Below are 16,052 nucleotides of genomic sequence, written 5' to 3'. Positions count from 1 at the left end.
ACGGCGTTTCCGTGCGCTGCTCTGGTTCACCAGAAGCGGCTTAGTCATGCTGGTCACATGACCCGGAAGCTGTTCACCGGTTCCTTCAGCCAATAAAGCGAGATGAGCGCTGCAACCCCAGAGTCGGTCACGACTGGACCTAATGGTCAGGTTCTTATTTTAAAATTTATGGTATGTCCATTGTATTATAATGCTACTGCACACTTAAAAGACTATAGTGTAAACATAACTTGTATATGTACTGGGAAACCAAGTATATTGTGCAACTCGCTTCATTGTGTGATATTGACTCTACTGTGGTGGTCTGGAAAGCCATTTCCTTTCCCAGGGAAATGGAATTGTGGGCTGGAGACGAGCCCGCCCCGTGCGTGGGGCTAGCCCCCGTGTCATAGGGAGTCCCCTCCGTGTCACGCCCCCAGGCCGACCAATCTGGGTGGCAGGGGGTGTGGCATGCTCTATTTAGGCAGCCCACGGACAGAAACTTGCCCCCTTTTCTGGTTCCCGCTTGCGCAGTTATCCCTCGCTCCCTCCCGCCTTAAGATTAGGCTCTTATCCTTTGACCTTGCTATGGACCTCGGTTGGTCGCCTGTAGGAATTTTTTCCACTTGGCAAACTGGCACCAGCCATTTGGTTTTTAGCCTACCTCGAAGCAAATCATCACAACTTTGTAAGGTTTGGCGCTTAGGCATTGGAGTATTAGATTGGAGGGGAGGGGAGGTAGTGGCCATCACCTACCCCTCCTAATTCAAGGGTATTCCGTTAAAGGAATCTGGAGGACATGAACCTGTCCGAAGCCCAGGCGGGGGCTAGGGCCATGGCACGACCCCTATCAGGGACCCTGGGGGAGCTCAAGTTGGTTTTCATCGACTGGGCTCCCCCTACTGGTGCTTAACCCTTCTGAGACTTCCTGCAGGTGGGCAGAAGTCAGATATAAGTGATTCAGTTCCAACGCCCAAGCCAATACCACTCACAGTCTGTAACCAATAAAGTTGTGTCCTTTTTTAGCCCATTAACCTAAAATACTGGTGTCAAGTGTCTTTATTCCAACAAAGGGGAGGGTTTGGGGCTTTGCCACGCAACTGAACCTACAGTATCTCCGAGGTATGCCTGAATACATCTGTTAACTAAAGATATATTTCTCTGTTAGCAGTTAACCAGCGGGATGGCTGGATTGGCTCCATCAATTCACCTGTGCAACTCCAGGCTCATAGGTGCCCGACCCCACTCCAGTCTTATCCAGGTAAGCTGAAGCAACACGGATCCAGGAGGGCAGCTCTGCAGCTCAACTCCACCTGACAGACTACCTCTGGTTATACGTGAAATGCATTAAGAGCTTGGAATAGGTCTTCAAATAAATAGTTTTAACTTTCTTTGATAACTGAGCTTATTTCAAAGTAAATGTGTGCATACTACTGCAGCCTCAGTCATGCCTAACTTTAGGAAGATTAAGGGTCAAGATAAAGAGTTTCCTGATATGTGTACCTACCCTGTCACAGAATATGTACAAAGCTTTATGAAGCCTATTATATATATTTTTTAAATTTCTATTCTGTATTTTTTTCTTGGTTCTTAAGAAAATGACTTCCACTGAGAAAGAATTTCTGTCTCTCCCTTTTTAAAATATATTTTCCTTTTCCTATTAAAAAAAAATCCTGGAGTCTCTCTGAAAATAAACATGTTCTCCCATTGCAGGATATTCCTGTTAGTAACAGTTGTACACAAATAAACGTCTGTAAACAAACATCTTATCTTTTTATGGAAGGAAGTCAATTAATAAGGAATTGACGTTCTTCCTTGGGGATGGAATGCAAGTTCATCCCCATAAACTAAAGAAATAAATGAACACACTGGCATTTTCGCAGACTGGATAACCTACACACCTTTAAGTTTTGTCTGTTGGTGTTTCCAAACAAACAGTACTCCTGTTGCTTCCTTCCTGTATAATGCTGCCTTTTCTTCCTTTCCCCCTGAGAGTTGATTTCCATGTTATGAGTTTCATTCAAGAGAGTTAGTCCTGTTGATGTGGAGTAAATTTATTCTGGTGTCTACATTAAGACAAACAGGTAGGCCAAACCAGATTCTGTGACTTAACTATACTGTACCTAAATATAAGCACATCCAGCAATGTTTTTGTCACAGAAGGAGCTTGCAAGTATACTCTCATAACTAAAAGCAAGGCAAATGTAGGTCCTGGTAGATGGGGTGTGTAGAAAAAGACTTTGGCCTGTTTCTGGTTGTTTTTTTAGTCATAAGGAGTCTATAGCATTTAGCCTGACCTGTTGCATCCAGGCCTCAGCAATGCAAACTATTACAAATAGTCAAAACAAAAAAATTCCTTCCAGTAGCACCTTAAAGACCAACTAAGTTAGTTCTTGGTATGAGCTTTCGTGTGCAAGCACACTTCTTCAGATACACTGAAACAGAAGTTGCCAGACCCTTCTATATAGTGAGAAGGTGGGGAGGGGTATTACTCAGAAGGGTGGTGGGAATGGGTGATTGGCAGATAGCTGAGATGAGCCTGTTGACGACTCTTAACGACTGCAATAGGTCTTACAGGAAAAAGCAAGGGGTGAGAAGGTGAGAAATGGCTTTGTCATGTATAATGAGATAAGAATCCAATGTCTTTGTTCAGGCCAGGTCTCTCCATGGTTTTAAGTTTGGTAATGAGTTGTAATTCAGCAGCTTCTCTTTCCAGTCTATTTCTGAAATTCCTTTGTAGTAATTTTGTGAAATTCCTTTGTAGTAATTTTGTGAAATTCCTTTGTAGTAATTTTACTACAAAGGAATTTCAGAAATAGACTGGAAAGAGAAGCTGCTACTGGAAGGAATTTTTTTGTTTTGACTATGGCAGACCAACACGGCTACCTATCTGTAACTATTACAAAGAGAAAAGCTACTAAACTTCCTTTTCATAACTACATGTTCAGCTTTCATAACAATTCAGAGTTCCAGAAATACACAAAACATCACAAAATCAGGCTAAAGATATTGATCTAAAAGATTTTTTGAACTTTCCTCATGGGCCAACGTGGCTACTTTTGCTTTTTATAGAATCACCTTGTTGTTAATTGCCCACTTAGGATACCACCTCCTGTGTCTAATGAAATGGGTGCTAGTTCTTTGATATTTTTGCTACAAAAAATTTAACATGGATACCCCGCTGGAATTCTGACTAGTATAAACTATTTTTGGAATAGAATTTACTTATCAGACACAATATTATAAAAACACTATACTAGCTTTGATCATGCAAAAGTGCTCTGAAATTAACTTTATTTACGTCATCTCCCTAAGGACACTGTAATTTAGGGGCATTTTAGAGTACCTAAAATCCTTAACATGAAAGCAACGTCCTAAATTTTAGGAAGGTATGAGAAACTGGTACCCAGATCTAATAAGAAAGAAACCTTACTTTTTTGGGTCTGAAACGTAAGAAACGCCTTCATGACATGATCTACTTGGTGGCGGCCCTCCATTTGAGGAATGCCCTCCCTAGCAAGATGCATCAGACTCCCTCACTGTTGACTTTCAGGAAATTTTTTAAAACACTCCTGGCATTTGATGGCATTCCTGTTTACCTAAGCATTTGATGGTTGAAAGTTCTGTTCCCGGCAACCCTGAATTTAATAGTAAAGGTAAAGGTAAGGGGACCCCTGACCATTAGGTCCAGTCGTGACCGACTCTGGGGTTGTGGCGCTCATCTCGCTTTATTGGCCAAGGGAGCCAGCGTACAGCTTCCAGGTCATGTGGCCAGCAGGACTAAGCCGCTTCTGGCGAACCAGAGTAGCGCACGGAAACGCCGTTTACCTTCCCGCCAGAGCGGTACCTATTTATCTACTTGCACTTCGTGCTTTCAAACTGCTAGGTTGGCAGGAGTAGGGACTGAGCAATGGGAGCTCACACCGTTGCGGGGATTCGAACCGCCGACCTTCTGATCGGTGTAGGTGACTGCTTTTAAGAGTTTTAATGTTTTTAGAAAGTTGTTTTAACCTGTTTTTAGAAGGTTGCTTTTAACTATTTTAGCAGTTTTTATTGAATTGTTTTAGAGTATGGACATGTTTGCTGCCCAGGGCTCCTCTGGAGGAAGAGGCAGGATATAAATTTAATCCAAGGATCTAACTCAACAATAAAAGGAGCTGCTACCACTCTGCATCTCCTTCACCACCTATGTTTTCATGTAGCCTAGGAATGTGTGTGTCACAGGAAAAGCATGGGAGACACGCACACACTATAAAAGATCACAAGGTTCATTCAGATCTTCCTTTTCCTCTCAGAACCAGCTACTCAAAAATACGGACACAGGGGTTTGAATCTACCGTGGGAAGCCTAAATATCGTGCTATGTGGTCACTGTGTACTTCCCAGAGGAAGAAGGAACACAAAAACATTCCAAGCCCAGGAGTTCCTTTCAGCATACTCCAGACATTTCTGTTTTGACTACTTAATCTCAAGCATTTTCTTGGCCAGGCATAGGCAAACTCAGCCCTCCAGATGTTTTGGGACTACAACTCCTATCATCCCTAGCTAACAGGACCAGTGGTCAGGGATGGTGAGAGTTGTAGTCCCATAACAGCTGGAGGGCCGAGTTTGCCTATGACTGTTCTAGGCTGAATAATGATATGAAGACTAGCACTCGCTGCTCTAAAAGCCCCTAGGCCAAATTTTGCAAACAGGTTCATTTATTTAAAACACTTATATACTTGCCCTTAATCCAAATCAGGGTCCAGCAAGGTATAGACTGTGCTGAGCTTTCATGATTCCGTTTGCACTTTGTTATACAGTCCTTACCTGACTCGGTGTTTTCTCCGGACTGCTCGTCTCCCCGCCCTGCATCTGAGGAATCCCCACTGGGGGTGGAGGAGCTCTCCTCTTTTTCATTTCAGTGCTTCCAGTAATTCCTGAGATGTTCCCCAAAGACTGTGATGGACCCAAAGTAAAGGAACGTGAATCCACTGAAGAAGAATATGGAGCTGTTGCAACTCCCTGTAAGTAAATAAATTCACAACCTCATTAAAATCTCTTAAATATGACATTTCACAGTCAGTCCCTAAAATATATATCTTGGGAGGGGGTAAATGCCCCCTCACACTAACCCATCTTGAACATTTCCTCTTGTGTTTTTAGATGCGTTAGATGTTGCTGCTAATACAATGTGTTGAAGAAATGAACCTATGCTGCCAAATTCTCGTAGTAGACCAATATAACTTATCAACGAGACTTATCTAACTCTTGTGCGTCACATCACCGACACTTAGTTTGATCAAACTTACCTTTGTTGATATCTACAGGAGCCTGGCTAAAGGAACTTTAAAGACTGAGTCTTCCTTTTGGGCACAATTTGAATGAGTTTTCTGTTTGTGGCTTCTGTAGTAGATCTTGTACATAGCTCTCTCAATTTTTGGATTATTAATATAAGATTTAGTACGTAGAATGCTTTGGTAGTGTTTTGTGTGCTGCTTATGTGCTGCTTACTTTATACCAAGCTAATACAATGTGGCCAAATCTCCAGGAAGAGGGAAGTCACCTTCCCACTTCCCTCACCTGCCTGGATCCCACCTTCTCCAAGGATGGAGAGCAACAGGCCAAGGGGAGCTGCGTATGCAAGAGTGTGAGAGCTGGGCTGATGCTGGAAGATGGATACACAGAGACATGTCTTGCTCTGTGCTGGACTTTGGGGCTCCCCTGGAAACCTGATGGGAAAATCAAAAGGGATCCTAGGCAGAAACTTTGTGCCTGAGCAGAATGGGGTGCTGTCCCATAAAGGAGACAGGAAGAAGCTAATGGGAGCTGGTGGAGGCCTTTACAAAATCACAGCATTTACAGCTTCACTCCATCAGAGATGGGCCTTCATTGGTATGCTCTAAACATGCCTCACTATCGTCTTACAGACATTAAAAATTCATGAAAAATATGGATTCAGTCCCCAAGAACTCATCTATGTCCTTTAAAGGACAAGGATAAATGTCTCTGAGCAAATATGTTAGAATTCTAAGAACAAAAATTTAATTCTAAATCATGCAAGAAGAACATGTTTAATATTTAAAATGTAAACATGACATAAAAATGCCACTTGTGGATATCTTTGTATGCACTTGATTTCTTCTTATATCTCGTTCCATTCATACTAAATTTCCTTTCTTCATGACTGACGCACAATGAAGCTTCCTTTCCACAGTCAGCTAGCCGCAAATCCCACAAGACAGGCCAGTGCAGATGTTACACCCCGACCCTTTGACAATGATACAGGCCAAGGCCACAATTAACGCATGTGAAAAGTGGAGACGCAAAAACTGAAAGTGGCAACATCCACTTCACTAGATAAAATGTGATACGAATGTCTACCCTTTAAAAGCATGCGTAGTAGGATACAGAAATATTCAGGAGAGGGTTACCTGGATTGGACAGCTTTAAAGGGGAATCGAGCAAATTCATGGATGATACAGCTGTCTGGATGATTACAATGGCTGCATGATTTCCAGTATTAAGAGGAGTATGCTTCTGAATACCAGTGGAAGGGTCTCTCTCGGGAGGTGGTGGACTCTCCATCACTGGAGGTTTTTAAGAAGTTGGATGGCCATCTGTCATGGATGCTTTAGCTGAGATTCCTGCATTGCAGGGGGTTGGACTAGACAACCCTTGAGGTCCCTTCCAACTCTACCATTCAGTGAGTGATACTGCACTCATGACTACAGGCAACTGGTTGACCACTGGGAGAACAGCATTCTGGCCTATATGTACTTTTAGTCTCATCTAAGCAGGTACACCGGTAGGCTTGTGCTGAGAATCACACACCATTGTGGCTTATGATTCTCATTATCAGAAAATATACAAGCCATAGTTTACTAATTCAGATGAAACAGCAAACTGTACCTTGCCACAAACTGGGATTGAAAATTGCTAATTTCTGCACACAAGAGAAGGAGGAAGTACAGTGGTACCTCTGGTTGCGAACGGGGGTCCGTTCCGGAGGATAATTCGCAACATGAAAAGAGTGCAACCTGAAGCGCCATATCTGCGCAGGTGTGCAGCACAATTTGGTGTTTCTGCGCATGCACGAAGCGCGTTTTAGCGCTTCTGCGCATGTGGCAAAACCCAGAAGTAACCCTTTCCGGTACTTCCGGGTCACCGCGGGACGCACCTGAAAAAATGTAACATGAAGCAAACGTAACATGAGGTATGACTATATACAAGTCCAAATCTCATCTGAATGTAGTCTTTCTCTGGCAAACTGTATGTTACCCCAATTTCTCTCAGACAATTTGAACTCAGCTCAGACGCTCCACTAAACTTAGAAACAGACAAGACATGAAGTGGGAGATTCATTATAATTTTATTTTATTTTAAACATCAAAGTACCCAAGTGATCAGTTAGCAGGCTTTGTGCTCTAAGCCTCTTGTACTTGAATAAGGTCCTGATTTGGTTTTATTTAAATTTAGAATATTTAGACTATTACTCCTCTCCCACCCAAGGTTTGCTAATCTCTGTTGCCAGCTGCTCAAAATGTTTACATTTGAAGGACTCTATCTATATGCACTTAAAGAATCTCTACTCAGTATCTGATCTTAACAGATGCCAGACGGAAGGCAAAAAAATGTCTCCTTCTGGAAACTCTTGATTAATTGTCTTGAATGTGTTTTTAACCCCAGTTGGTCAAATATATTTCCATTAGGATTTTAAACAATGCAAACCACAGTTACTACAACTGGTAGGCCAGTTTCTAGTATTATCTGAAACTCTGTGGATCCAACATAAAAACCTGGAGTTGGAATTCAATTATACCACAGTATGTCATTAGCAAACTGAGATTCTACTAAATTTTATGTTAACTGTGCAATGCAATTAATTACAAAGCTGATGATCATCACCTCCCACTTTCATAGTCTGAATCCAAGACTATTTTAGCCATACCTAAGTACCGGTATCTGGGGGTGACCAGCAGGATTTTTGCTATCTTTCTTTGACCATTTTAGGTTTTTAGCAAATCTTTGCCCTTGTCTACCATTCCTTTCCAAGCTTTTGTAACATTTTATACGTGACAATCCTGTGCCAAATTGTCTGTTCCCATGGAACTTGTTAGCCCAACCCCAATATTTCACAAACCTGAATTCGTTGGGTGGGCGGGGTGTGTGTGTGGTACATCTGAGGGGGCAATAGAGGAGAGCCACTTAACTCAAATGAGTCCATGCCAACATATAGAGGACATAAATAAATAAATAAATAAATAAACTTTGGAACACTGATCTTTTTCATATATTTATGTTTCTGTACTACTTGATAAGTATATCCCAGGTCGATTTATTTTTACTGAATGTACTTTTCATGGTCTAATTTAATTTTAATGACATAAAGAAACTTGCTAAGTTGGTTATTTGGGTGTATTCCATGTGGGGAGTATATAATATAACGGGGGACGGGACCTTGTTAGTCTTTTGCAGCAAAGCCACCAAGGGTCTAACAAATTTACAAAGACTACAAATTTTAATCATAAGGTTTTGTGAACAAAAAAGCCCCAAACAACTCTATGAGATAGTGAATAACCACCACCCCTCTTCTTTGCTGTTGGTTAAACAGGACTGAGTCCCATCAGAACTATGAAATAGACCATTGCACCTCAAATTGCTTGCACTTAGTGCTTGATTAATATTATTGCATCAGCACCACCCAGAGGCCATGTTAGTACTTACATCAAGGTACGGTTCACTTTCTGTTGTGGACTTCAAAGGTTCTTCGCTGCCATAATCCCCAGCCGTCCTCATCATTGAACACTCTTCTGCCTAGAGAACAAATAAACACTCTATACGACCACTCCAAAAGTGGTAAATACATTACACGCTGTTAGCTAAAAACAACAAACCATTAAAACACACAGTGGATGGGAAAGCTAGGAACCATTTGCCTAATATCTGGAAAAGCAGGCCATGATGGGAGTTGAAACCAGGACTGGAGAGGATTCCAGTTCATGCTACATGCTGAAGTGAACCTTCCCCTTTTGCTCTCCTCAGACCCATGCTAGGCTCAAAATGCTAATCTGTGGATTACGCCACATAATCAATGGAATGAACTGTGTGTGGGTCCACACAGCATTTACGAGGTGACTGGCTCTTTATTTCTTCAGAATACCAGCTGACAGAAACCACAGGAGGGGAGAGTCTCATTTCTTTTGGACCTGGTCCTCAACCATAGAGAGGAACTGACTGATGAAGCAAAGGTTTCAGGGAACCTTGGGAGGAAGTGATCATGTCCTCTTGGGTGTCATAATACAGAGGCAAGGGAAAGCCGAGTGTAGCAAGATATGGATTCAAGACTTGAAGAAGGCTGATTTCAAAAAGCTGACGGAACTACTGAGTGAGATTCCACGGTCAGAAATGCTCAAAGAGAAAAGAGTGCAAGATGGATGGGAGTTTCTTAAAGGTAAAGTACTGAATGCACAAAGGCAGACAATTTCAACAAGAAAGGAAAGTTGGAGGCACTTAAAGAAACTGGTGTGACTGCATAACAAGCTTACGGATAAGCTGAGATGAAAGAAGGGTATGTATAAGAAAGGGAAGAAAGGAGAAATCATGAAGGAAGAGTCTACAGAAGTAGCCAACAGTTGCAGGGTGAAGTTCAGGTGAAGCTCAGAATGAACTCAGGCTTGCAAGAGAAGTTCAAAATAAGAAAAATGTTTCTTTGGCTATGTTTGAAGCAAGAGGAAGAACAAGCAAGTAGTAGGTCCCTTGCATGGAAAAGATGGAGAAATGTTACTGGGTGCCAGAACCGCTAACACCTACTTGCCTCTGCTGTCATTCAAAAGGAAAGGCGGCCCAAGCTGGTGAAAGCAGAATCATAGAATTGTACTAGATGACCCACGTTCTTCCTGATGTTTTGTCAGAATCTACTTTCTTGTAACTTGAAGTAATTGGGTTCAAGTCCTATCCTCCAGAGCAGGAGTAAACAAATTTGTTCCATCTTCCATGTGACATCCCTTAAGATATTTGAAGATGGCTATCATATCTCCTCTCAAATCTCCTCTTTTACAGGCTAAATATACCCAGCTCCTTCAACCGTTCCTCATCAGGCTTGGTTTCCAGACCCTTGATCATCTTGGTTGCCCTCCTCTGCACGTTTCAGCTCGTCAATATCCTTCTTAAACTGTCGTGCCCAGAACTGGACACAGTATTCCAGGTGTGACCTGACTAAGGCAGAACAGAGTGGCAACTTTTGTTGTTGCAGCCTAGAATAGCATTAGCTTCTTTTTTGCTGCTGCTGCTGCTGCTGCTGCTGCTGTATCACACTGTTGACTCATGTTCAGCTTGTGGTCTACTAAGACGCCTAGATCCTTTTTGCATGTACTATTGGCAAGCCAGGTGTCTCCCACCTTACACTGCTTTCCAACTGCTCTTGCACTGTGCCTCTGAAGACTAGAGAGTGTCTGGAGTGGAGTGGCCAAGAAAACCATGGTTAGGCAAGGCTGTTAGGTTCATACATAGGGCCAAATCATAGTTAAAACAAACCAGAGTTCCAAAAAAACCATCAAACCATGGCTTCACATCATGGTTGGTTGCCAGAAAACAAAACCATTATTAGTCTGCTGGGCTGAGTTTAGGTGTTCAAACAAACCACACACTGACTAAAGAAAACCACAGTGGTATCCTGTGTGAATTAGGCCATACCTGTTAAAATACGAGAAAGTAGTTTCCTGCTATCCATTCTTAGAACAGGCATCAGCAGTCACTTTGATTCATTAAGTTTGATTACAGCCATATACCTAACAGGTACAGCTATAAACAGGTACAGTGCACATGCAGCAATGGAAACAATTAGTTTAATAAATTAAACTAACTAATAGTGTCTGTATGGTCTTGTCATGGCCTTTGGCTAGTACAATAAAGCTTATCTGCATCTACAATAAATGAGGGGAGACATTTACCTTAATGTTCATTTTATTAGTCTTGAAAAATCCCAGAAATCGTTTCTTTTCTTTTTCTGTTGTGTCACAGCTAGTTGAGTATCTTCTTGTTTCTGTAACACACACAATGTGTCATAACTACTCCAGTACAAATGATCAATTAAAGAATTTAAAAATCAGCTTACTAACTTTGAGGGTAGAAATCAGTGCTACACAGGTTTAACAAGTGCTATTTCAACTTTAGGCATTTGATGTCTGGTCGGTTGAAATCACACTAATTCAAAGCACAGAAGGCGGACAGCTTGAAAGCTCTTTTTGTACAGGGTTTTTCCAGCACAGAAAGAGCTTTTAAGCTCTTTGCTTTGCTTACTGAGTTCTGGGATGCTCTCGCAAGATCTCGTGGAAAATGGGGCCAGCCACATAAGATCTTGTGAGGTACCCCAGAGTTCAGCAAGCAAGGCAGAGCGCTTAAATGCTCCCCACAGAGCGTAACCCCTGCACAGGAGGAGATCGTACTGTACACAGATTTATACACAAATTCATTCTAATTAAAGTTACTGCAGTATTAATTGCTCACAGGAGGGAGAGGTCATGCACTGTTTTTCCAAGATACTGATTTAGACCTAACTTTACTTACTTGCATGTTAGTCTTAAACTTCATTATTAAGCATTTAGGATTAGAACCACTAGTATTATCCTATACTCACTACTGTATTTACCCAACCAAATGTATATGTAAGTTCATGATAGGTCAATATCAAATGTTTCACCATGACACATTTGGTAATGAGGCCACAGACTGAACCTTGTATAACTGTTCATATTTCTCTAGAAAAGTTGGATGAGAGTTTGCTGAATTGCTAAACTGTGGGCCACATTATATGTGACACCAAATAGTCTGGTGTGCCTGCCACATTAAACTATAGGTAGAATAAACCTATAGAATAAACCTTTAATGTAAGCAAGCCATGTTGCTGCATACTGCAGGAGTTTGGGAAATTTCACTCCTTACCAGCTGCCACTACATTACAAGGAAGCAAGCCATGGTCTAGCTCCGGGGTAGGCAACCTAAGGTCCGGGGGCCGGATGCGGCCCAATCACCTTCTCAATCCGGCCCGCGGACGGTCCGGGAATCAGCGTGTTTTCACACAAGTAGAATGTGTCCTTTTATTTAAAATGCATCTCTGGGTAATTTGTGGGGCATAGGAATTCATTCATTATTATTTTTTCAAAATATAGTCCGGCCCACCACATGGTCTGAGGGACGGTGGACCGGCCCACGGCTGAAAAGGTTGCTGACCCCGGCCTCTAGCTTGTTGTGTAATCCAAACGGAGGACTGTGCATTGTCTACCTCCAAACAAACCGCAAGCAGAAACCAAAGACAATGTCCCATCGCCATCTAGCTGCCAAGTCCAGTCAGCTTGTGTGCATGGAATGCAACGGTGAATCATCTTGCCCTCTGCCTCTGGTGGAAATAAGTCTTGGACCAGCCCTGCCTCCCCCTAATGCTTCTCTGCCCCCAACCACCTTCTCCCCTCACTGCCCCTTTATTACTTGCAAACAGTGCCCCCTAATCCTGCTTTCTTGAAAGCAGAACTCTTGCTATGCTTAACAATGCATAAAGAGTGAAGCTAATGGCTACAAAAGGGGACCAGAAAATATCATCCGCATTGTGCATATATGATACATTCCACAATAAGTTCACAAATGTGTTACTAACTTTTTAAACCCGTTTCCATAGAACGCACCATTTCTTTTCCTTTTCTTTGTTTAGTATTTCTTTATTCACTTTTTCAGTAACCGCCACCAAAGAAAGAAAATACACATGGTACAACCCAAAGCATAATTGCACAGTCCAAGCATGACTTATTAGCTGAAGAAGTCCTTCCAGAGTGCCATGCACGGTTGGTGGCGCCACAGGTCTGTCTTCCTTCATCACAGAGGTAGCAAAACAACACCACTATTCTCCAAAGTCATTGTCAAACCCACAAGCCCCTTTCAATGGAATGGTATGATTCTCTAACACTGCAATTTTCCAAACACTCTGTCAAGGACAGACTCTCTTCTGTTCTCCAATACCTGCTAATTGTGCAACAGCAATCTTAAAGAATGCTAGCATATGTAAGTTGTTGTTCTTCTTCTTCTTCTTCTTCTTCTTCTTATTATTATTATTACTATTATCACCATCAAATATCAACAACAATGCTAATGGGGTGGTACAATAAGCCAACTGACCCAGGATTTTTTCACACTCTACAAATACCACCTTGCACAATATTTGTGGCAGGACTAGCATGTGAAATAATTGTGCCTATATTGTTACAACCCTTCCTTTAGTGAATGAGTGGACAATGCAGCAATTTTTCAGCAGCATAAAATGCCAACTATTCACTAATTTCAGGGAACTTTTCTGCATCGCTGCTTATACTGACCTCAACGGTTTACTTTGCCGCAACCTGCTCTAGTTTATTATTATTTCAATTACAAATTGCTTTCCATGGAGCATCTCAAAACGATTCACAATACAAAACACATAGAGAGAAAGCAACTACATATTTAAGAACAGCTAAATCATCTGCATATATAAACACAAATTCTCTCACACAGATTTTTTATTAAAAAAATCTCAGTTCAAAAACAATAATAAAAATAAAATAATAAACCTTTAGTGTCACTACACCACCTGTGTGGTGGTGCAAAAACAATGGAAATCCAATGCAAATATAACTAGAATCAAACTATCCACTTAGAAGGCCTCTTGAAATATGTACGTCTTCAACAGGTGCCAAAAAGTTGAAAGAGAAGACATCTGTCTGATATCTAATAGGAGGGAGTTCCAAAGAATAGGTGCCGCTGCACTAAATATCCAATTTCAGCATTGTGCAGAATGAGCCTCCTGATAGGATGGGGATTAGAATGCTGTGATCAGTTAGGTATGCAGAGGATGAGACAATTTTGCGATATCCTGGTCCCAAACCCTATCAAACAGAATTACAGTTGTACCTTGGTTTTCGAACAGCTTAGTTCTCGAACCTTTTGGCTCCCCAAAGCCGCAACTGTTCCTGTTTGCGAACTATTTTTGGAAGCCGAACATTCTGTGGCTTCCGATTGGCTGCAGGAGCTTCCTGCAGCCAATCAGAAGCCATGCTTTGGTTTCCAAACGTTTTGGAAGTCGAACTGACTTCCGGAATGGATTCCGTTCAACTTCCAAGGTACAACTGTACTATATGCTGATGTATTAAAATGAATTCAACAGTAAATCAAAGCAGTGCAGAAGAATCAATGTGGCACAAATAAAGACAAATATTTAAAGACGCACATTGACATACCCTTCCAAAACTTAGCTTAAAGGCGCACAGAAAGTTAAAAGTCCATATTAAAAACTGCCACCAACCTGGACCGCGTAAGCTTAGCAGTTAATGGCAATACTCATGCCAGCTACTCTTTACAATTAATTATTACAGAATTTTACTAAGACATATGGCACAAGGAGCATTAGCCCAAGTGTTTATTATTTTATTAGAAATAAAAAAAAGACAGTTTGAGGACTGAGAAATCCAAACAGGGACAAGCATTGCTTGTTTTCTGTGAATCTATTAACGATCTGAAATGTTTGGTTTCCTACCATACAGGTTTCAGTTTATAGATGTTAATGCTTGCCAGCTGACATTCATGCTCATGCAGAATTTCAGTGAGTGACATCTGCCTTACAGTCCACTGTTGGTGTTATATGCTGGTCCAGCCAGCTCATATCTAGGACAAAAGTTGGTGGAAATGCAATGAGAGAAGGACCTGCTGCTGGCACCTTCTGCTTGACTTGCCCAGGGGTGCAATCATTTGGGGAACAAATATGAGTGCGTACATGGGCGGGATTCCTTCTAAATGAAGGAATTGGAGGAGAAGGAAGAAAATGCCAATACCATCTGGAAGACTTTGGCCACCTACTTGATCATTGCAGCATGGCTTGTTTACTCACAAGGCTAGTTACACTGGACAGAAGGTTCTGTACTTTGCTGCTTCAGAGAAATTAACTAATTAAAAACAATTCAAAGCCAGCCCAGACCAGTGGAACACTTGTGAAATTCATGTTACACGTGAACAACGTATGTACATCCTTTCCAGGCTCATGTTCCTTCCAAGTATCAGTTTATTTGATGGGATTTGTAATATTTTGTTTAACTAGAGTTGAATGACATAACCTTCCTAGTTCTGGCAAATTATTATTGCTGTGAAAGAACATTCCCTTCATGTTTTCAATATTTTTTATAACCTTGCTGTTACACCTTGCTGTTTAAGATAGAGAAAGAAATCTGTTTTACATTACTTGTAGTGCCAATGTTGTGTGAAGGTGTGAGTAGTAGCTCTTACTCTAGGTGTGGGGAACCTGAGGCCCTCCAGACGTTTTTGGGTGGCAAATGCCATCATCCCTGACCATTGGCCATGCTGGCCGGGGCTAATGGATGCTGGGAGTCCAACGGCATCTACAAGGCCACGGATTCCTCACCCCAGTCTTACACAGTGAACCTCAATGCATTAATCATCCAAGCTATGCAGAAGAAGAAGAAAATAAAAGGGAAACGCTCTCTCCAAGTCTCATTATACAGTACCTCTATTGTTCAGAGAAGGTTCAGACTGAGCTTTTGATGAAAGAACTGGAAAGGACAGGAACAAAAAGGATGAAAAAGGAATAATTAAAAGATGCAGAACATAAAGCCCGATTTGCTTTCATGCATGTCACAGGGCTGAGGCACTTTAGCTAAATGCAGGTGCTCATCAACAACCAGGAAACTGCAGTTAAAGATAAAAAGATTCAGAGAATGACCCCATGTCCCATCAGAAGGACTCAATTCATTTTTCTTTTGGCGCTTGACTTACAACTTCACTGAGGCTGAATTTTCCACCACCTTCCTCGTCCTCTTCACTGGCCTTTCCTGAGAGCCCTTTGCTGCCCAAGTCCCAGCTGCCAGGTTTTGCCAGGGCAGTTTCTTTCACATGCTAGCTTCTGGAGGAACCACTTCTTCATGCAACAACACAGTGAAAGTATGGAATTCGTGACAAGATGCAGGGATGGCCAACAATTTGCCCAGCATTGAAGGGGGTTAGACAAATCCATGGAAGATAAGGTGATCAATAGCTACTAACCAACCCCAAAGTCAGGAAGTA

General features: G+C 41.8%; 1 protein-coding gene across 13 annotated transcripts in view; it reads right to left on the bottom strand.

The window, feature by feature from the left end:
* COBL (cordon-bleu WH2 repeat protein) overlaps nucleotides 1–16,052 on the bottom strand; it is a 96,508-nt gene that overhangs the window by 47,885 nt on the left and 32,571 nt on the right. For 10 of the 13 annotated variants that reach the window (XM_080976485.1, XM_080976491.1, XM_080976489.1 and 7 more), the window contains 4 exons: nucleotides 15,497–15,541; nucleotides 10,910–11,001; nucleotides 8,685–8,774; nucleotides 4,788–4,982 (listed from right to left, as the gene is read on the bottom strand). In XM_080976485.1, the coding sequence (XP_080832611.1) occupies nucleotides 4,788–4,982; nucleotides 8,685–8,774; nucleotides 10,910–11,001; nucleotides 15,497–15,541 (422 nt within the window). Of the gene's footprint in view, nucleotides 1–4,787; nucleotides 4,983–8,684; nucleotides 8,775–10,903; nucleotides 11,002–15,496; nucleotides 15,542–16,052 lie in introns of all 13 variants that reach the window. The other 3 variants (XM_080976492.1, XM_080976495.1, XM_080976494.1) reach the window with 3 other exon arrangements.

The sequence above is a fragment of the Podarcis pityusensis genome (assembly GCF_964106645.2).
Source record: "Podarcis pityusensis genome assembly, chromosome: 13".
Classification (NCBI taxonomy): Eukaryota; Metazoa; Chordata; class Lepidosauria; order Squamata; family Lacertidae; genus Podarcis; species Podarcis pityusensis.
Note: the sequence above shows the minus strand (reverse complement) of the source record. Positions and strands in the feature narration are given on the sequence as shown.